The sequence below is a fragment of the Diadema antillarum genome, unplaced genomic scaffold (genome assembly GCF_040938485.1).
Source record: "Diadema antillarum isolate AM-2024a unplaced genomic scaffold, OU_Dant_1.0 scf00000108, whole genome shotgun sequence".
NCBI classification, from domain to species: domain Eukaryota; kingdom Metazoa; phylum Echinodermata; class Echinoidea; order Diadematoida; family Diadematidae; genus Diadema; species Diadema antillarum.
In genome coordinates, this window is record NW_027270997.1 from 131081 (window position 1) to 153023 (window position 21943).

The window sequence follows — 21943 nt, forward strand, 5'->3', positions numbered from 1 at the left end:
TGATATCTGAGCCAAGTCAAAATTGATTTTTATCAAATAACTTTCAATTCCCCCTTAGGATTGCATGGTCTTCAATATTACTTTCTAATTATCTCGCAAAATGTTAAGACCTGAATCTTTATCTGAACTAAAACTATACAATCCCTTTAAAGCAGATCTATACAAGTATTTCAAAATATGTCACATATCTGTTACGAATCATTTAACGAATTTGATTTTGTTTGGAAGAGAAGTTTGAGTTTGCTATTTGTTTTCTCTGCTACTGGGCAAAAAATCCTCCACAACAATGTGAGGTATTTTGCGGGTCCGGTGCACCGGTTAGACGGGTCAACAAAAGGTAGGTACGTATCTAGCCGAAGACCATAACACCCAACACAAATACAACCGCTGATGTATTTGTTCTGTGACCACGTGCTGTCGAAACCTTATACCTTATGCACGCCTATACATACTATTCAAGTTATCCTTCCAATCATCATTCATAACTTTATTGTATACTCTAGAGTATGTGTATGTGTGTCTTGGGCGCAGCATAATGAAATAAAAGATTAAACATTGCCGATTGATACGAATGCTATGCACCAATATCGTTACGTCTAACGTCTAAGGAGATGAGTTCATTTTGAATTACCGAAATTATTTCTAAACAGTTTTAAATCAATGGAATGTATCCTGAAAGAAAAAAAAAACTGTATTTGGAATATCTGATTTTGGGCAAAAGCTGCTAATGTTTAGGGAAAGATTTTGCCTCGAGTTTTTGCTGTCTTTGCTTTTGTATAATAAATAATGGAGAGCGTTATCAACGTAACTGATCGAATCGTAATCACTTTTTAATCGTAACGCGATTTTCAATTCAATTCAATTTCAATTCAAAGTTTATTTCATTTTTCGACAAAACATATAAGTTACACTTCTTTTGACAACAGAGAATAAGGTAAACAGAACATTATGTATCGAAAAGAATATAAAACAATTGAGGAGGACCACATAGTAATTATACATTGTAATAAAAAAAAACAGAAGTGATCGAAATATAGTACATGTATAACTTTGCTTAAAGTGCGAAAAATGGAGAGACCCACTAAAAAGACAGAGCTTGTAGAATGTGGGCCCCTCTGGAATAATAACATCAATAGAAAAATTAATTAAAGCATTATAAATACTATAGGAGAGGGAAAAAAAAGAGGAAGAAGTCTTGGAAACCAACTTGGGACCACGAGTCTTATAAGTCCTGCTGACTTTGTATATGAATAGGCCTATGTTGCCGATGGTACTGAAAGAGTTAACATTCAAATCCTGGATGGATATTGGAGTCTTTGTCGTGGGGTAATAAAAACTACCCAAGAAATCTCAAGCTCGCTGCAATATCAGGCTGAAAGACAAATCGCATCGGGATTTCTTCCCCTTTGCTCTGGTCTTCGAATATTTGAACATCCAAAGCGGATCAATATTTGTCGTTGTGATAGGCACAAAGGATCCACTTGACAGGAGTAACCTCATATGTCTGCCCACGTACTAAAGACAGACAGAGACAAGCAGACGGACAAACAGACGGACAAAGACAGAAACCAGACCAACTTAATAAGATTGCGTTGGGGTTGAATACAGACATTATTTGGCGTGCACTCATAGCACAGAGTCCCTATATCGCCTTACATTTTTTTTTTACCCTTCGTCTTTAACTGGAGTAGTTTAGTAACTACAGCTGACTTTTGGGTTTAGTTATTTCTGATGATTTTGGTCCCCGCAAAAGTGACCATCTCCCCAAAATCTCTCCAATATTTGTTTCAGCAAGTAACATTCTATGGACTTGACTCATCTTGTAATGAATAATAAATGTAAACGTGTACATGGAAATTGCGTACCGTAAGACAGTTACTTGTCCACACACTATACCGAGCACTGGTATATGAATACATGTATTCATACGCCAGGATATAAAATGTATAAATGTATATCATATATTCATAGTACACGCAGAAACATACAAACATGGTATGCATATCGTACAGCATGACACCTAATTGGGCGTACACGAAATACTCTGTTCAATTAGTGCTCTTGCCATTTTTTTTTTTGGGGGGGGGGATGGGAGTGGGGATGGTGGTGGGAGGAGTTATAATTCAGGCGTTTTTCCATAGATAATGTCTGATTATGCAGCCGTGAGCATTATGATGTACTACTATTCAAACAATCATGTTTTATTATACTGACATTATAAGTAAATTGTACATACAGTATCGGGTTTTTTTCTGGTTGGAAGTTGAAGTTTTTGTTCGTTTTTATCTATTTTTTGTTTGTTTTCTGTTTCCCTAACCCGGTAGATCAGACACAAATTAACTGACAAGGGTTATCATAACTAATGTAAACGCTATCACAGAATTGCGTCGGGACCAATTAATTCCAGAGGTTTTAACATCACTGAGTGATATGTCTCATTAAGAAAACGGTCTCATGGTTGCCTCGTATTCCTCACCGCTGCTTCTCGGGGAATAGGTCTCAAAGTTAGTCGCTTACGTCCATGTCGTAGTCTCTGTCAATTCCGAAAAAACAATCGTGACCAGACAGTAAAAAAAAAAAAAATAATAAGAAAAATTATAATGATATATAACCGTTATCCAGACAGTAAGCATGGTATGCATGTAAGGATCTTGATTTGGTTTATTTCTTTGGAGACACGAACATGCTGAAAATTTAATATATACATTCCAAATAGCGGGGATATCAAATTCTCCTTCATTCGTTTAGGGATGTAGGAACATAAAGCAATGGAACATAGAAAGCTCCATTCCTTTACACAAACCACCAGCCTTCACATGATGATTATGTATGATAACAATGCATGTATCTGAATGTTTACTGTTGTTCTTTCAGCATACGCCTTTGGCCAGTCATACGTCGTGTTTCTCATCGCCCGTCTATTGCACGGAGTGGCAGCCACCGCCATAGAAATTGCAGGTCAGATAAAGATTTAGATTAATGTCTCTTGTCGTCATGTAATGTACTATATAATAAATGCATGTAATTATAGGCATACATTATACATGCATACATACATACATACATACATACATGCATGCATGCATGTATCAGTATACATCCATATGAGACTGCGTGTTATCATTGATCGTAATCGTTTCCCTAAACGATTGAAAACATAAACCTCTAGCAGTCCTGGGCTTCATCGATTGAGGGAATTTTCCCTTTCAAATTATTACTTCAACTGATTTTTCCTTCCAATCCGCACCATTCTGTAAATCGTCATTGAAATCTACCGTGACCTCTGCCATAAAGTGATCAGTATTACAATTCCTGATTCTGAAACACCTGTTTCTGTTGTACATCACAATGTATAGTAGCTGCTTGCACCTCTGACCACACCGCCACGCCCAATCATTATTCCAACAAACACCTCCCATCTGTATACAACCATCGCATAACCATTACAGGTGACACCGCCACAAGCGCCAACACCACAACCAGCACCATTGCTGATGTCCCCGCCACAACCAACATCACATTAACACCACCACGAACATCACTAGTGCTACCACTGTCTCAGACCACCAATAGTTCTTCCGCCACTAATAGTGTTAGCCACTATTATCCAGCACTATAGCATCACCACTAAAATCACCACATCTTTTTCTACTATGCTATCATCCATATTTCCATTACCATCGCCACCATGATTGCTACCACCAAACCAACAACTATACCACCTTCACCACCAACGTCACCAACCACTTGCATAACCGCTACCACCATCATCACTTCTACGATCACCAACCACCACTACCACGACACTCGAGCTCTTAACAAGGCCTAACACCACCACAATCATCATCACTTACACAATCACCTATTTCAACCACCGCCACCACTATCATTTCTTTCTAATACAGCTACCATTATCACGTGACTGTAATACTCAATAACCTCCAGAGCCGCTAAAAATCGTCAGCATATAGAGCATTAGCAACACGCTTAAACCTCCATTCCGTTCTTGCCATTTGGCGTCGCAGGAGAAAAGGGGATTCGAGCCTTGTAACCTCTTGATGTGACATGCAAAGAAAATGTGTTTTTTTCCCCTCCATTGCATGCACTGCGTGACGTTTCATTCCACTGTAACAGAAAACGATTGCCTTTCATGCTAGCAGACAATGTCAAGAGTATTGCGTTTTGTCAGCTTTTCTGTAATGCACATCAATAAGAGGGGGGGGGGGGGAGGAAGAGAGACTTAACGACGCACCCATTACGCTTTGCGACTGGATTTACAAAAGAACTGTTTGTATACACTTAAGAAATACTTCTCCTTTTTTCCTTTCTTTGAGCACATACACACTTTCCCCTCACACACAGTGCGTTGCAGCCGTGGTTGCTAATGTGATACGTAAACATTTGAATATATACACAGTGGTTTTTGTATACATGTACATAACAACAATATGTATTTGTGTGATATTCATTATGTAAGTACACATCAGACAGATTCTTTAATTACCTATTTACACTTATTTTTTTGCACAGGTATTCATGTAACCTGTGTCTCGATGCCTTTAGATATACTAAGGAGGTACTATAACGAGCTCACCTAGAACTGTCCTATACAGTATATTCCGGAATGTGTAACACTTATGTGCATAATTACTAGTATATGTCTGAGAGGAAATTCGTCAATAGAACTTGCATAGTTGAATCAAGAAAAGGTACACTATATACCATGCCTATAGTGTCAGAGTGTCGATATTTCGATCGATCTCGTCGTATTTTATAATAATGGGATTGTTACCACGTGGTAGACCACTGCCACATGGCGGACAACGTGATAAAGAAATATGCCAAACATGTCATTGTTTAACATATGTTTGCCCTCGGTGAATTAGTCAGTTGTAATATTTTAAAAGAATCCTCAAAGCTAAATCGGTCATCATTTTCTCTTGTTATTTATCTTTCAGTCCGATTTCTAGACAAGAATACTTCCACTTGCATCACATATAGCTTATGCTTAGACGCCTTTTTCCATGAATTACTCTCTTGGGCACTTTTGAGTAATCTATATCCAGATTTTTCATATGGTTCGTAGGATGAGGGGAAAAAAGAGGCCGTTAGTTTCCTCTTGAAACTGCTATGAACAGTTATTGCATAGTCGTAGGTATAGTAGTGGTGGATACACGGTATAGAGTTATATTTTTTCTTCCATCTCAAAATTTAGTTGTTGTCCGAATCATGCTTATATACGATGTTCTTTTTTTTTCCTACTCTATGTCGTACTAATTTGTATTTGTGTCCTGTTTTTATGTTTATTTGTGCTTTTATTTATGTTTGTCTTTTCTGTTCTGTCTGTTTTGAATTACTTTATATTATCCATTTGTAAGGGGTTTTTTTTTGCGCCGATTGTACGAGTTGTCCACAGTGTACAAGCTTTGCTTTTTGGTGGACCCCTCATTTCTTTTTCCCCCTTCAGAACATGGATAATTAACGACTTAGGTTTGAAACTACTGTATATATACATGTACATGCTTTTGATTTTTTCTACTGCTAATTTTCATCGCAAAGTCAACTATTGCGTACTCAAGATCATGTGTAATCTTCGTGTATCATGTTATGTTCTGTGGAAAAAAATCATTGAAATGAAATTCTCTGACGTTCGCAAGTCTTCTATCGGATTGCTCACTATAGATGAAGAAGGTTGGTTTGGTTTGGATTGGTTTTATTCCCGTCATAAAAAGGCATACAAATGAAATAACTTTGCAAATATACAGAGTTTACAGAAATGCAATGTTATACAAACATATACAAAAATGATATCATTAAACAATAAGAGTATAAGTTTACAAACAGAGAACCTAAACAATGATAACAAAGACAAAGTAAGTAAATGAGATAGAGGAAAACGGATGGAAAACCCATATTCAGCGACACTGTTGTAGAGTCACTGGTCTTCCATGGGGACCAGAAGAAGAAGAAGAAGAAAAAGAAGAGAGAGAAAAAAAAACACGATAGAAAAGAGGGAGGGGGGAGGGGTTATATCGTCTTGTTATAACAATAATGATATTCAATATTATCTTCTATTCAAATCAAGATCAATATAGAAATCAAAATAATCATTAATTATACAAACATCATACATAAAAATATTTGAATTGTTCATTAAAAAAACACACCATTGAGTCTTATTCAGTCTAATTCTCAAGGTATACGAGGAGAGCCTTGTATTCAGTATACTAGCCACCTCCTTGGTATAGCCTTGGTTATTATAGAGGATGTGCTTACGACCCACGTGCATTTATAGCTTGTCTTCTTACATAATGAATAGATTCAGTGGCGTGTATCAATCGCTATAAAGGCGTCTCACCTTCTTCACATTTCACACCTTTTTCGAATTGATCATGGTAGCAGCTCCATGAATTGATGATACTTCTTCGAGTTTACGATGTAATTGCACCCTGTTAGTGAGTAGCGAAGAATCAATATACGCGTTTATGGGTCGTTAACTCGTAGGGCTTCTTGAATTCGGTCGCCGTGCACTTTTACAATTCGAGACCCCGATGTCATTCGTCTTTTGCCCGCTAACTGTTGGACTCCAGCGACGTTAATTGATTTCAAATGGTACCGCCGGGTGTGATATTGCATTTGCCGTCATGGTTAAGCTACGCTGAATTGAATGTTTGTCAGTAATGGCCAGAAAGTAGCGTGCCCTCATCCTTTGACAGATTTCAAACGATTCTCGTGTTCCAGATTTTATGCCCATTCGCGTCATCACCAAAACGTTTAAGTGCCTTTCTTAATCGGTCGATGACAAATTGGGGTGTCTTCACCCTTAAATATCAAGTACTTGTTAGGTATCATGATTTATTGGAGAGAATATACAGTATTGTTTTTCCTCATCAATACATAATTTTCAAAAGCTTTCAAGCATGCCGAAGCTGTTTCTACAAATGAATATGGCGACGAAACACACACACACACACAAATGATATATATATATATATATATATATATATACAGTACAGAAACGTAATAAGAAAATTGGTCTGCTCGGCATCTTGATGATAATAAGTTAACGAATCAGTAGAAGAAGAACGCCGTAAAAAAAAAATAATAAATCCTAGATCTTGAAGATCTTAAGAACGGAGCATAGCTCTCAAATACTGAAAGGCAAGGTCACACTCTTCATCAGTGCCCATGGTGTGACAAAAGATCTTAATCAAACCCGTTTCTGAAACAGACATGAAAACACGTCTGATCACGTCTGATCACGTCTGATCACGTCTGATCACGTCTGATCATGCCCATGATCAGACGTGTTTTCATGTCTGTTTCAGAAACGGGTTTGATTAAGATCTTTTGTCACACCATGGGCACTGATGAAGAGTGTGACCTTGCCTTTCAGTATTTGAGAGCTATGCTCCGTTCTTAAGATCTTCAAGATCTAGGATTTATTATTTTTTTTTACGGCGTTCTTCTTCTACTGATTCGTTAACTTATATATATATATATATATATATATATATATAACACCCCTCTTGTCTATGTCATCTAAACTAACAGAGGTGTAAAATTATTATTTCAGTGCATCATAAAATGATAGTACTTTGTTCTCCCTAATGACGTAATGGCGTACAAAGCAGCTGCCCTTGGCTCTACTGGAGGCGAATCAAACCTAGTCTTGCTTTGTGGAAAAAAAAATCACTCGGAAATTTAAACAACAACAAAACAACAACAACAGCAATAACAACAATAATATAATAACAATCACAACCCTTCGCTGACTAACAAATGTAAAAGATTTTTTTTTTTGTAAGCTTCAATATCTTGTACATTTCATAAGAAATGTAACTTCATAAAAAGACTTTCTGATATCTCTTCCTTTCGCCATTCTCGTGAGCAAAAGCTGTGTTAAATTGTAGTTTTTTTGGTAGATTCTTTTTCGTCTACACACACACGCACACGCGCTCATACACACGCACACACACACACATTTTGTCTCATATCTTTTCTCTTTCTTTATAACCCTCTCTCAAACGCACGAACACACACATATTCTCATATTACTTCTTGTCTCTATCTTCCTCCTTTTTGTATCTCTCCCTCACATAATATCATTATATCCCAATATAATTTCTCTGTATCTATACCTCCTTCTCTCTCTCTTTCTAAATGTCTCCTTCTCTACCTCTCTTCCTCTATATATACCTCTCCCTCTCACACACCCAAACACATTCTCTCATATTACATCTTTTCTCTGCCTTCATATCTCTCTACCTGTCTCTTTCTCTACCTCTCTTTCTCTCCGTATATATTTCCCTCTCACACCGAAACATTATTTCTCTACCTTAATATCTCTCTATTTTTTTTTCTCTCTACCTCACTACCTGGTCTTTCTGTCTATATATTTCCCCCTCAGTAAAGCACATCATTTCTCATATTTTATATATGTTTCTCTGCCTTCATATTTCTCTATAAAACTATACCTGTCTTCGCCTCTACCTCTCTTTCTGTCTCTATATCTCTCCCTCACAGAAACACATACACATTCTCTCTCATGATATGCCTCTCTCTTTCTATTCCTTCTCTCTCTATAGGTCTGGGTGTGCTGGCGTACAGCTATGCCGATGATGAAGAGAAGAGAGGGTTTGCCCTGGGAGTGGCGATCAGCGCCTTTGCCTTCGGATCTCTGGGTATGTTTAGATGGGGGCGTGTTAATGGGGTTGGGTTTATTTCGTGAGTCATTATGTTCGGAAAGGATTACATGGGTCAGATAATGTTGAGATAAGCTGATGACGTGTGCAAGTATACATATAGGATTATCCTCTCATTGAGGATCGGGAAGTCACTCTCTCTATATATAAGATAGGATGACCATTCTCCAACGTGTGAAGATTACATGTACTAGTATTAGATTAAAGGGAATTCTAACACCAAAAGAATGTGTTTTTGGTGGGTTTTTTAATGTGAGATGTAATGATTGGTTCGCTTTTGAGAAGACTTGCAGGTATAAAGAAGTTATGGCAATTTGTGTTTCAAAATTGAAAATAATGATGAATGTTAACGGAAGTGTGATTTGTGAAACTGTTCATGGTAAGTGTAATAGTATAGATAGTAACAGAGAAGAGGTGAGAGCTTAAAGAGAATAGATAAGTTTATTGTTGAAAAAAAATGAGTATTCTTTTGCTGTAAACTGGCTCAGTGTTTTAAAACCAACGAGAGGAAGAGGAGAAGAGAGCTAGAGTACTGTAGAGAATGTAGTAGATAAGTGGGAAGTTGAAATGGGGGGGGGGCGTATTCTTTTGCTGTTATACTAGCGTTATCATTCCTTTCGGAACTGATTTCGTAGCAAAAGAATGCCCCTCTCTTCTTCACTGTATGTCCACTAATTTATCCCCTGTCATCTCAGCAGTCATTTTAGGAACGATAGGCACATGGTCTTAGGCACATTTGTAACGTTATTAATTCGCCTGTGACGATAAAACTTGAATAACCGTTCTCATCGTGGAACCAGCACTAGAGTGGACTACTTTTGTTCTTCCCTTCCACCGTACCGTGCAGCCGGACCTCCGTTTGGCTCGGTGACCTACTCTTTCCTGGGCCAGGCTACGCCCTTTCTTATTCTAGCGGGATTTGCCTCTTTGCTAGCAGGTGAGCATCAAAAGAAAATCACCAACTAAGCACAAAAACAAACAAACAAACAAACAAACAAACAAACAAACAAACAAACAAACAAACAAAACAGATGCTAGTACTCCTTAGATGACCTTGGTCTTGTAAAGAGTGGTACTGCTTATGGAGCTTTATGGTGCACACGTACAATTAATCATCTATATAATATTTGAATCCCGCACGGTGCGTGCATCTGTGGACAAGATACTGTTTTCCAGGATGCTCCTTCTGGCCCAGATTATAAAACCGGTGTCCAAAAATGTTTTGATGTTAACTTATGGCCCTCTTTTGGGAACAGTGGCAGCAACATTGAGCTTGCTGACCTGTGTAAATAGGTTCATCATTATCATTACAACAATGATAGTTAAAGTGAGATCAATGATGATGAAAGTAATGATAATGATAATAAGACAAATGACAATCATGATAACGATTATGATAGTAAGTTTTCAAAGAGTTTTCAGAGAGCTTTCCAAACAACTGCGTTGGAAATAAACTTAAGGAAATAATACATTATCAATTGCCCGTATTCAAAAACAGAACAGAACAAAATTAAACAAAAACCTATGTCAACAAAAAACAGTTGTCTAAAGGGCACAACGTCCTCGGAGAAAAATGTTAAAGTTGCATTAGTTTTTTTCTTATCATAATCATCCAATACCATCTGAAAGAGAAACTGCGAAACCTAGAGGAATGTTCGAAATGCATTTTACTAGCTAACGAAACCGGATAGATGTCAGCCTTATAGATTACTTACTATGATAGTTGCAATAGCCGAGTGTAATTATTGCTTTTGAATTTTGCAGTATTTCTGAGCATCAATGCAACCACGAGGAAAGCCCCTATACACAAAACCAGGTCTCAAACATTTTGTTTGATGACACGACATCCGCGAATATAGGTCTTTCATGTAAGCCATTTCTACGCAATTTCATTTTGTACGCGCCTGGTATATACCGATATTTCATGACACTTATACACATGTCGACTTATACACAGTACTGGAAGTTCTCTGCATATCGCCCAAAGCTCGCAACGACAGTCCCGACCCAGCGCCCGTCTACCAGCTCGTCAAAGACCCGCTCATCATGACGTCGGCAGGTAAGATGATGTTGATGGACTTGTAATCCTAATGATGTTAAACGTTGAGATTTGAAGCATGGTTCGCAATATCAACAAGTGCGCGCGAAGTTGTCGGCGGCTATAATGTGAAGGTAATCACGAGGAAATCTGAATGACATGCACGGTTTATCATAACACGCGGGATGCAATTATCATTCTATGTTTATCAATTTATGAAATAGAACTAGATTTGGATATGCGAACAACATGAATGCGTTTATCAAGATATACGGCTGTACTTAGGATTCTATGTATATCAATTATGAAATAGAACTGAATTAGGGAGACACAATATCAGATTTACGCAATGGCTCTTTTCTTTAAAAAAAAACAAAACTCAGCAAAATAGCATACTCTCTATCGAGTTCTTCTCCTAAAACATTGAGACCAACGTTATAAATTAAAGGTCTTGTTTACCTTTTGGAACAGTGATTTTAAAAATGTTCAAGATATCACATTTGATGCATATGAGTAGGTCTATTGTATCACAAAACATCCTGCCATATGAAATGTTCGCAATAAAGCCTCATATATATTAGGAGATACCAGTATTTTTATTAACAAACCAGAACTGTAGACGGTTTAGTCTGGAAACATTTTTATCATAACTATTGTTCACATTTTGTGTATTTAACAATACTTAACATCGATTATACGGATTCAAATTTTTACAGTGGTTTTCTGGGCCCCTAACTCACATTCTAGAACTATGTCAAGGCACTAATGCTGAGTTTTTGTTTCATCTGCAAATGGTGAATTATGCCTTTAAAGATAAAAAATTACCGTGGGTGTCTTAGTGGAAGAATTAGCAAATCAATACAGAGTGATCTATGAGTATAATTATAAGATGGTGGGACAAACAGAAACCAGAACCACTCTTCTACTTCTGCGAGGTCTCCACAAAACGTAAGATCTATACCGGGAGGCAATTTGTTGTGTAAGTAGAAGATTGCTCATGGCCTCGTGGGGTTAGTTCTGTCTTTCTTTTCCTGCTCATTGGCACTTTAGCACGTATATGAGACTTCCGTACTTTGCACGCAGGTCTTTGGTATCACCTTTACTTTTTCCCTCCCCATGTTACATGATGCATAACTTTTTCTTTTTTTCTCCCTTACTTTCTTTCTTTCCTTCCTTCTTCATTTCTATCTATCTATCAATCTATCGATCATTCTTTCTTTATCTCTTCCCCTTTCTATTTTTTTTTTCCTCTCTCCATCTCTTTCCTCTGCATGCAGGTGCCATTGCCGTCGCTGGGGCGGTGGTGGCGCTGTTGCAATCGTCACTACCACTCTGGTTGCTGAAGACGACGGACGCTCAGGACTGGCAACTCGGTGAGTTGAAAGGAGAAAGCTAGACTCCCCGGCATGCTACGATGATAATACTCTCAATAATCTTTCATATCTTGCATATTCTACATTATCTTGATAACGCTACTGTATGCAAAGCTCTTTGTCTCTGCTATTACGGATTTCATTTCTTTTTTAATGTTTGACTGCTTATGTAACCATTTGTTGTTGTGATAAATGCACACTTTTCGCCTCAAATTCAAACGATTTTTACCATGAAACGTAAGTCTTTAGGACACTGAACTTTCAATGACTTGATCACATCTTGTTTCAAATCAATTTTACATGATAAGAAATGAGCAGAAATCACTAGGAGTCCTTGAAAATGATAATAAAATTCATGATTAGCCATGTGCTTTATGAAAAGGAAGCATTTTGTGAAGAATTTGCAGTAAAACTCATTGCAAATGTACAAAAATTAAATGCTGTATCAAAATAATTTGGATTGCTTTCATTTTCGACGTTTTTTTTTTAGTAAAGCAATTCAGACAAGATTGTACATTATTTAACAATGTCGCCTCACTCGTTTGAACTTACAATGTAAACCTAATATGCATGTTAGGATTAACTAATCAACTGAAATTGTATAACATAATAGTAGTATAAAACGCTAAATTGGACTAGAATAGAATAGAATAAAATATGATAGAATTCAATTCAAACAGGATAAAAGCAAAACAGAATATCATACTTTTAAGCACAATAAATCTAAAAGAGTTAAATAAAGGCAAACAATTCATAAATGTAAATATATATATACCTATCTCTCTCTCTCTCTCTCTCTCTCTCTCTCTATATATATATATATATATACATATATATATGTATGTATATATATATATATATACATATATATATGTATATATATATATATATATATATATATATATATATATTATATATATATATATATACATGAAAGGTAAGATAAGATAAAATTAGATAAGATAAGATGGAGCAAACTATGGTATACAAATACTCTTTCGCTGTTTGCAAGAATACTGACATTATATTCAACATTTCTTTCGTATTCGACCCTGATTTTTCCATATAGGAGTGATCTTCTTACCGTCCAGTATTATGCAGATTATATCCAGCGCGGCGCTGGGTTACTATGGCCAGAGACTCGGCAGGTGGGTGGCCCCAAATACCCCCCCCCCCCCCCCTGTCTATCACTCATCTAGCTATGTTGAGCTTGATTTTTGAGCCTTTTTTTCATGATTTAAGGTGCGTTCATGATTGTATTTTTTTTAGATGAATAGAGATAGATGAAAAGCGTACAGGAATGTAACCATCAATGTCGTAATAGTGGGAATGGTTTTAAGTTTCATCTCCAAGTAGCATAACAACGTACAATCCATAAATAGTCTGATGTCTCGTGCGTGATGTCTGGTGTCCTAGGCGATAATGTATAATGTAAAATTTGCAAATAGCACATCACGTAATCCACAAAACTTATGTTGAGAAATTATGATAACTTAAATGGAGTGTGGGAGGGTACTGGATAAAAAGCGAAAAGGGCTGAAGAATTGACATATAATAATATTGGTGTGTCTATCAAATTCCCTATCTTGCCTTATTACCTGCATAATTGGTAGTTTATGATTTTTTTTTTCTGTTCCACGTCGGTTTTCGTTACTGCGTGTCCAAAAGCCCTCTTCATATATTTTCGTCTTTTTCGGTATCATCGCTTTTTTAAAAATAAAATACAGAAGTTAATTCTAACTTGAAATATTATCAATTTATACCACTTTGTAGTGACAACAGTTAAAATAGAATATTTCTTGTGACCCTATCACCTTTACAGGTGGATCTGTGCCTTTGTATCTCTGCTCCTCCTGGCTGCAAGCATAGCAACGGTAATGCTCACGACAAATTGATATACAAACCCTTCTCTCCCTCTGTTTGGCATGGACATCTACCCTTTGCTGCAAGGCCAGTTGATCGCTGGCTGATATACAATATAAGAACAGTTTCATGGCAGAGGAAGGTTTCGTTTTGTTCCTCTGCCACTAGAAACTTGGTAGCATTCGGCGCCGTGGGTGTTATTCGTGCGAAGGTTCTAAAAGGCTGCTTTGCAGTAAAATGTTTATTGTTTGAAACGCGAAGCGGCTTAGGCGAGAAACGAGATGGGTGAGATGTTCCTATCTTTGATACTACCCGTTTTCCTAAAACATTAAGTTTAAAAGCGTCCGATCTCTTGTTCATCAAAAAAGCTGATAAGAGGATTCGAAGGTCAAAGTGACGACTATACTGTCTTTGACCTGCTATGTGAGCCTCACAGAATGCCAAACATGCTCTTTACCACGGAGCTCGCCTAGTACCATATTGTTCCGTCTGACCCAGTTGGAAAATCTAAAAGAACGATAATATTATATGCACATACACACAGACACACAGCCAACATAAATAACCAGCTACATGTTGCATAAATGCACTACACTTACGTCCGCACCCTTGAGTCAGATACATTGTATATGTATATTCCCCTCTCTTTTCACCTGTCTCTGTGGTAAGACGCCCACACAGTATTTCATTTCTGTCATTGAAGCCTTCATCAAGATCAAACTATAGATAGTTGAGGTCTCCTGCATTTTTTTTAATTTGTTCAAATGCGGTTATTCGACCTCACATTATTTTACAAAATAATTATGAAATGATACGTGTCTGATAAATTTGTTGATTTACGCTTTTACGATTATGAAGAACCATTCTTTGTATCATCACTCATTCCCATTTGTTATGAAAGCATAAAACAAGTGCAAAAGTACAATAATATGAGATCAAAATCAGCATTGTTTAGCTAATTACAAATACAGGATAAAGAACGCTTTAACAGCTGAGATGGCTCCCTGAAATATTTATGACGCCATCAATATCGTAATTATTACATATCCGTTGTAGACGGTTTGCTTCATTAGAAGTAAAAATATCCAGATCGTGAGTCTATGGCGCAGCTCGATATTTCTCACTGTATGAAAGCTATGTATTCACACTCTTTGTTTATAATTCTGCCTTTGTTGGAAGGTTCCATTAGCGAGGGAGGTGGTGCATCTTATTCCAGCGATGTTCATGATCGGGTTTTCTTTTGGTGAGTGTAGAAGTCGTTAGTTTTGGTGGTTTCAGAAACTTTTTCACGTTTCCGCTCACTACGAAGCGACCGTCAGACCTACGCAAATAAACACACACTACGAGATTGCATTTTATAAAAAGTAAATGCACCTGTATATGGTTAAATGATTTGTACCACACTTCTCCTTTAACCCTCTCTATGCCAATGAATCAAATGTGCCCAAATTTCATACACAATGCTTATGGACAGGACACTAATGTGACACCCAGAGGGTCAAGTCAGATGAGTCTGAATGTTTGATTTTATGAAAAATATCCACTGTTTACATATATCCGCTGTGTGCTCAATTCGAAGTTAGGAGATGAGTGGTTCGAGACTTAATATATCATATTCTTTTTTTTTTCTCAAAATAATCTATTAGGTGCTATAGACAGTACGATGACCGCCTCTCTAAACTTGGTGGCGGATGTTCGGCATAATGGTGCGTACGGGGCCGCAGCCGCAATCTCCACGTTCGCCTTCTGCGTCGGCTTTGCAGTCGGTGAGTTATACCCAGGGCCGTGGACTGAGATACATTATGAGAGATGAATATACAAAGATATATCTTGGAAAATAGAGAGACTGATAGATGAATAATTGCATATAAAACTGACAGATGGTCAGAGACAGATGAGATTTTGACAGACGGCCAGAAAAATAACAGAGTTTAATAGACGTATACCTAAGTAGATAAGATGTATAACAATGCATAACGAGAAAAAGATGGGGAAGATGGGGGGGGGGGGATAGAAAGATGTTGAGTGGATAGACTGATAAAAAGATCCTCCACATGAATGCTGAAGGATGGCTTAAGAACGATTGCTGAAGAGATATAAAGATAGCGAGATAGGTATATAGTTACGCAGATACCACAAATGATGAGGAGACAGAAATATGGATAGATAGATAGATAGATAGATAGATGGATAGATAGATAGACAGACAGATAGATAGATTTGCAGACAGACAGATAGACATACAAATATATAGGTACTAGATAGGTATTAATTGAAAGATAGATATATAGATAGATAAATAAGAAGAGATAGAGAGAGATAGAGAGAGAGAGAGAGAGAGAGAGAGAGAAGGGGGAGGAAGAGGAAAGGGAAGAGGAGAAGGTCAGATATCTGTCAAACAAAAAGGCTAAGCAGCTATAGAGGGGAAATCATATTTTGTAATACATAATATTAGCAAGGCTACAACCTTGGAAATTCGAAAATCCGTACACGTGTATAGGAAAAATAAAAGAATCACTATTATTCTCCGTTGTGACCATTTTCAGCCTTCACTGTGCTTTTTTCATTCCAGGACCGACTCTAAGCGGAGTGTTGGTAAACTCCATCGGGTTTCCTTGGTAAGTGTGTGGGTGACATAAATGGCATCAAGGATATTCATGACATCATCATTATATCCATCCATAAATCCATCCACCTATCCATCCATTTATAAAACATCTATCGGTATACAGAGTCATGAATACACACAATTTCACACTCACACACTCACACACACACATACGCGCCCAATCATATAAATTGACATAAGAAATAATGATGACAGAAGAAAAATGAAATACGTCAAAGCATTAACGAAATTCTCATCAAATATAGTCATTATCTCAAATCAAAAAGAATATAGCTTATTAATTCCACCATGCATCTATTGGTATTATAAACACATTCATCAAAATTTATTACGGCAATGTGAAGGCTGAAAACTGAGATGAAAATATACTACATAATCGTTGCGTTGAAGGGCAATGGTGCCATCCATTTTCATGTTTATCGCAGAATATATGAGTGTGTATGTCTCTTCTTGCATTGATCATAATTTGCTATACAGACGATATACATGAACATGCTGTTATAATGGCTTCCTGTGTATTATTCAAATGCATGTCCAAGTTCAATAATTGCTTTGTTCATTCTGTTTAAAAAGATAAAAAGAAAGTATGAACTTTGAACTTTTGAACTTTGTATTGTACTGCTATCTTGCTCTCCGAATTACGTTTTACCATTTAACTCTTCACAGCATTTCCGGGTTGCTTGATTCAGAAGTAAAATGCAATCTCAAACTAACATACGAGAAAACTGAAGAAATAAGAGGAAAAATTGATCCACATACTGATTGTAAATGTATTGAATGTGACAATTCAGAATTGTTTAATTTGTGGAATTTGTGGAATATTTGGTGCTGTCTTTGCACAATATTTGGGGGAGAATATGAGAGGTCTTGATTGAAATGTTACTTTCCGCGTATGTTATTTTCTTCTGAATGGTTTTGTTTCTTTGTCTTAATTCCCTGCAGGACTATGCGAACCATGGCAATCATGGCGGCCGTGTATGCACCATTCTGCTTGTATCTCAAACGGGTTCCCAGTAAACATGGTCAAGAAGGCACGGAACGCACGGTGCTCCTTCCCCCGCACTCCCCCGAGACGAAAGCTGTGGTTCTCCAGCATTAAGCACTGATTAAGTGACTCTCGAGGCTGTAGAAGAAGAGAGCCCTCTTTACGCAGAAATTGGCCAACCCTTGCAGGAAAAGCAAAGCGAGCTGCACACCAATGGGGAGCTTTAGATTTGCGACGCGGGCGTTTAGACGACGATTGCGTTGACCGTTCCCCTTTTTCCCCGCGTTGTGTTGCAAAGTACCAGTAGCAATAGATTACGCGAGGACGCGGCCTATACAAAGTAAATTGGCACCCCCATCATGATCATCATGATTTGCATCAAGTAGCGTTGTGAATTTGAGCGGACGCTAAAATGGTCCAGAACCAACCGTGAAAACTCAGACGACGCGAGATCTAAAGCTCCTAAATAATTTATGCCATTGGAGCTAGGACAACGCCCCACAGTTGACATGCATTGTGCGTGACACCAGCAAAGTCCAGTTAACTGATAGCTATCTATAGCAGCTTCTTGCTCCTTGTCGACTAATATTGACGACGGGCATTGACGGGGAAAGTTGATATTTGATGAAAGTCGTATGTGCTTCATTCCTAGCGTTGCTTGCTTTAAAAGGACTTGGCCAATGTCTGTGACTAAAGGGGTCTACAATTAAAGTGATCTTCTTTGAGGCTTATTAATGTAACTTGTGCAGAACAGTCTGTTGTCGGATACGGCTTCTAATGTATGTTAGTTAATTGTTAAGTGTATGATGACGGGACGGTGTGTGTGCATGTGTGTGTGTGCGTGAGTGTGTGCGCACGCGCGCGCGTGTGTGTGAGTATTAGGGAGAAAAAGAGAAAGAGAGAGAAGGGGGAGAGGGAGAGGGAGAGAGGAAGAGGTATTGAGAGAGAGAAAAAAAATCCCAAAGACACGTCCAAAATGGTCTTGCATTTTTATGCCTCGAAACAGTGCATAGGCATCGCAATAACTCCACAAAAATATTATGATATATCAGCTGTTCAGTAACCCTCATTAGATAAGCGTAAATCAATTAAGTGGGAGATATTGAAAAAAAGAAAAAAAAAGAAATGTGGTCCGGATATGAAAATGTCGACATTTCAATTTATGCCTGATGATTATGTAAAATTGTTTGACAATGTGAGAAAGTAATCGGTATCCTAATTTCGTTATACTGGAAAATTATTCAGTGCTATACAGTATTGCTTACGCCCGCAGACGTGTCTTGTAGTACGCTACACAACATACCTGGGGCCCGTTTCATAAATTTTGTCATCAGTGACAACTGCCACATTTCCATGACAAATTTGCTCTCAGCCAATCAAATGCAAGGATTTCAGTAGCTTGTCACATCTATGACAACTTGTCACTGATGACAAGTTTTATGAAACGGGCCACAGTACTGTCGATGATCCCCCTAAAAAGACAAGTAAATATAATGCTAGTATTGTTAGAGTGTGAGAGTATTTAATAAAGGTCCTGTATGGGGGAAATTGGTCTTTCTCTCTCTCCCCCCCTCTCTCTCTCTCTTTCTCTTGCTCCCTCTCTCTTCATCCGAGGCCGCATTTATCACACGCATACACAGACACGCACGCACACACACACACACACACACACAAACAAACAAACGCACAAGCACACAAACACACAAACACACACTCATACACATACACGCACGCGCACACACACACACTCACACACACACATACAGTCACACACACACACACACACACACACATACACGCACAGAAACACACAAACGTACACCAACACAGCAGTCCAAGCACTTTCTACAATCAAACACTCATTTGAAATACACTTTTTTTTTCTTGTCGAGACCCTGGAGTGCTCGTCCTATTTCACAGACATGACTGAAATAAACACGAACTGGGACGCAATTTATCCATCATTGTTATTTTATCAAAGTATATATCACATCAAAATGTGGAAAGGACTATGAATGTACATCGATATAATTACAAGGAAAAATGGAGCAACAAATGTACAAATAGACGTAAGGACATTTTCATTTTATAGTTGTGGTGGAGCCGAGACGATGATTAATGTGTATTAGAGTTTCAGATCACGTGAGCGTAAAAAAAAATATGGGTGGTGATGTTCTCATAAATACACTAAATACGAGAGCAAGCCAGTTAAACTCGGCACAGTGCAATCTGTAATTACAGCGAGCTCACTGGCGCGCTTTATTACTTATAGATATGAGCTTGTTACGTATTCCGAATCACAATGGCGGGATGAGGAAAACGACGTTGCTATGGTTACAGGAGAAAATAATTTGTCGCTCACGTTATGCTCTTTGTAACACGCCGCACATGCAATCAACTGCCAGCCATAATGATAAGGAACACATAATTCATTATGTCTGTCATTTTGACAACACAAGTTTTGACGATCTTTTTTCTTCCTTTTTTTTGCAACAGCTTGAGAGAACATAATACATTTCGTCCACAAAGAATGCGAGCCATGTGAAGATGTAACCCATGAATTTGTGTTCAAGCTGCGGATGAGCCTCAGGCGTGAACGATAAGTCTTCTTGCCTTCATTTGCTTAAGGACTTCACATGTTGCATGATATCCGTAACATAATGGCTTTAGAAGTACGTGGTACAACATGATGCAAAACACATTTTGCTGTAATGTAGATAAGATAATGTGTCGCTGAAAAAAAGTGATATGTGTTAAAGATCAAATTAGTATCTGTCTCATGTGAATGTGTGAAATTAAATGAATGTTGATGAAAACATTAAAGTTAAACTATCTATCCATCGCTCTTCATTTCTACACATTTGGAAAAAAAATACGTTGAAATTCATATTCACAATTCATTCTCTCTACTTTGGCGTCAATGCATAAAGACACACGCACACACATAATGTATTCTCAGACAATTTCAATACTCACTTGCATAGCTAAAATTGGTCTCTGTGGCTATGATACACTTTACAAATATAATAATTTGATAATTCATATAGCATCAACAAAACCACCTGTCGCATTCCCACTGTGCGACCGATAGCTGGATTTAATCATTGCGATCTACGGTAGATCGTAAGTGTGTTCTCATTGGTCGCTTCCATGTCCTCTATCGATTACTTCATCCGACTCTAGTACAAGTGAATCGATCGATGGGGGGGGGGGGGGGGGGGTATGAGGAGGAGGAGAGTCAACTAATGCGAGGGAAATGGTTCGTGAATTTGTTTGTCCACAGCGGAGGAAGCATCGTCAACGTTACTCGAGACTGATCGAGCAGTAACGGGCATGGAACAAACTGTTTTGTTTTGGCAATAATATACAGTGCAATGACGGTTGCGTTGCTGCGGTGAAGGTTAATTGCCCCGCGAGTGCAATTTACCAAATTTAAGTGCGGATTCAATTGCACTACCGTCCATTATAGTGTGTACCAATGGAAGGAAATTAGATGATCTTCTGTCGCAATATTAGATATCGACTCCCTCCCTCTCTCGCGCGCTCTATCTCTCCTTCACTCTCCAACTCCCAATGGTCATTTCCGTTCTTTAACCATCTGCTTATGAGAGTATCACATAGGCCTAAATCATGATACATTTGTCAAACACTTCGTGATAGAAACCGCTAAGAGAAAGGAAAACGTTCAGACTAGCATACTACTGAAAATTGATGTAAAATGAGAATACCACTGCAGTCACGTAGCTCAACATCACTGTGTGGTGGCTAGAGAAAGTTTTGCTATGATACGAAATCAAACGATCACGTCATTCACAGGATGATACTTTACTCTCAATGACATTCTCACTCGTTTTGCTATGGGAAAGTGCGGAGCTATTTTGGACCACTGTCATACTCTAAATGTGATAACTACTTCTGAATTAATACAGATAGGCCTATACAAAAAATGTGTCGTATTTCGATGGTAATGAGAATTACTTCAAGGCCCTCTATTAAATGGCGTGAAAACGGTTATACCCGACTTGATGGCTGATAACGATAATGGCGACTTCTGATGTTGATAACATGGCAGTAATCATGTTGTTTGTGATAATGGTATAAGTTGTGAGAATTCAGCTCATTTTAACTTCGCAAGCAAAGGGAAAAGCCGTAAAAACGAAAAACTCAAAGGGTATTCTCATCACTCTATCAGTGTCTGTTAAGACACCAAAAGCACTTGATTGATGTCAATTATGACAATGTCACTTTAAAATGTGAGCAAATGAAGGTGGCGACTTATCAGTGGTCACGGGCAAAGTGTCGACAAACTTTCACATGATCTAGCGTGCATGTCTTATACTCGGCATTGCT

The 21943-nt window shown here is 37.9% G+C and overlaps 1 protein-coding gene across 1 annotated transcript in view; it reads left to right on the forward strand.

Annotated features, from left to right (window-relative positions):
- LOC139719256 (synaptic vesicular amine transporter-like) overlaps positions 1-20267 on the forward strand; it is a 32175-nt gene extending 11908 nt beyond the window's left edge. The window contains exons 5-15 of the mRNA XM_071630682.1: positions 2875-2958; positions 8589-8684; positions 9553-9642; positions 10663-10764; positions 12021-12116; positions 13186-13264; positions 13939-13990; positions 15159-15222; positions 15626-15745; positions 16552-16597; positions 17551-20267. Coding sequence (XP_071486783.1) covers positions 2875-2958; positions 8589-8684; positions 9553-9642; positions 10663-10764; positions 12021-12116; positions 13186-13264; positions 13939-13990; positions 15159-15222; positions 15626-15745; positions 16552-16597; positions 17551-17707 — 986 coding nt within the window. The 3' untranslated portion in view covers positions 17708-20267. The remainder of the gene's footprint in view (positions 1-2874; positions 2959-8588; positions 8685-9552; positions 9643-10662; positions 10765-12020; positions 12117-13185; positions 13265-13938; positions 13991-15158; positions 15223-15625; positions 15746-16551; positions 16598-17550) is intronic.
- The last annotated feature ends 1676 nt before the right edge of the window (positions 20268-21943 follow it).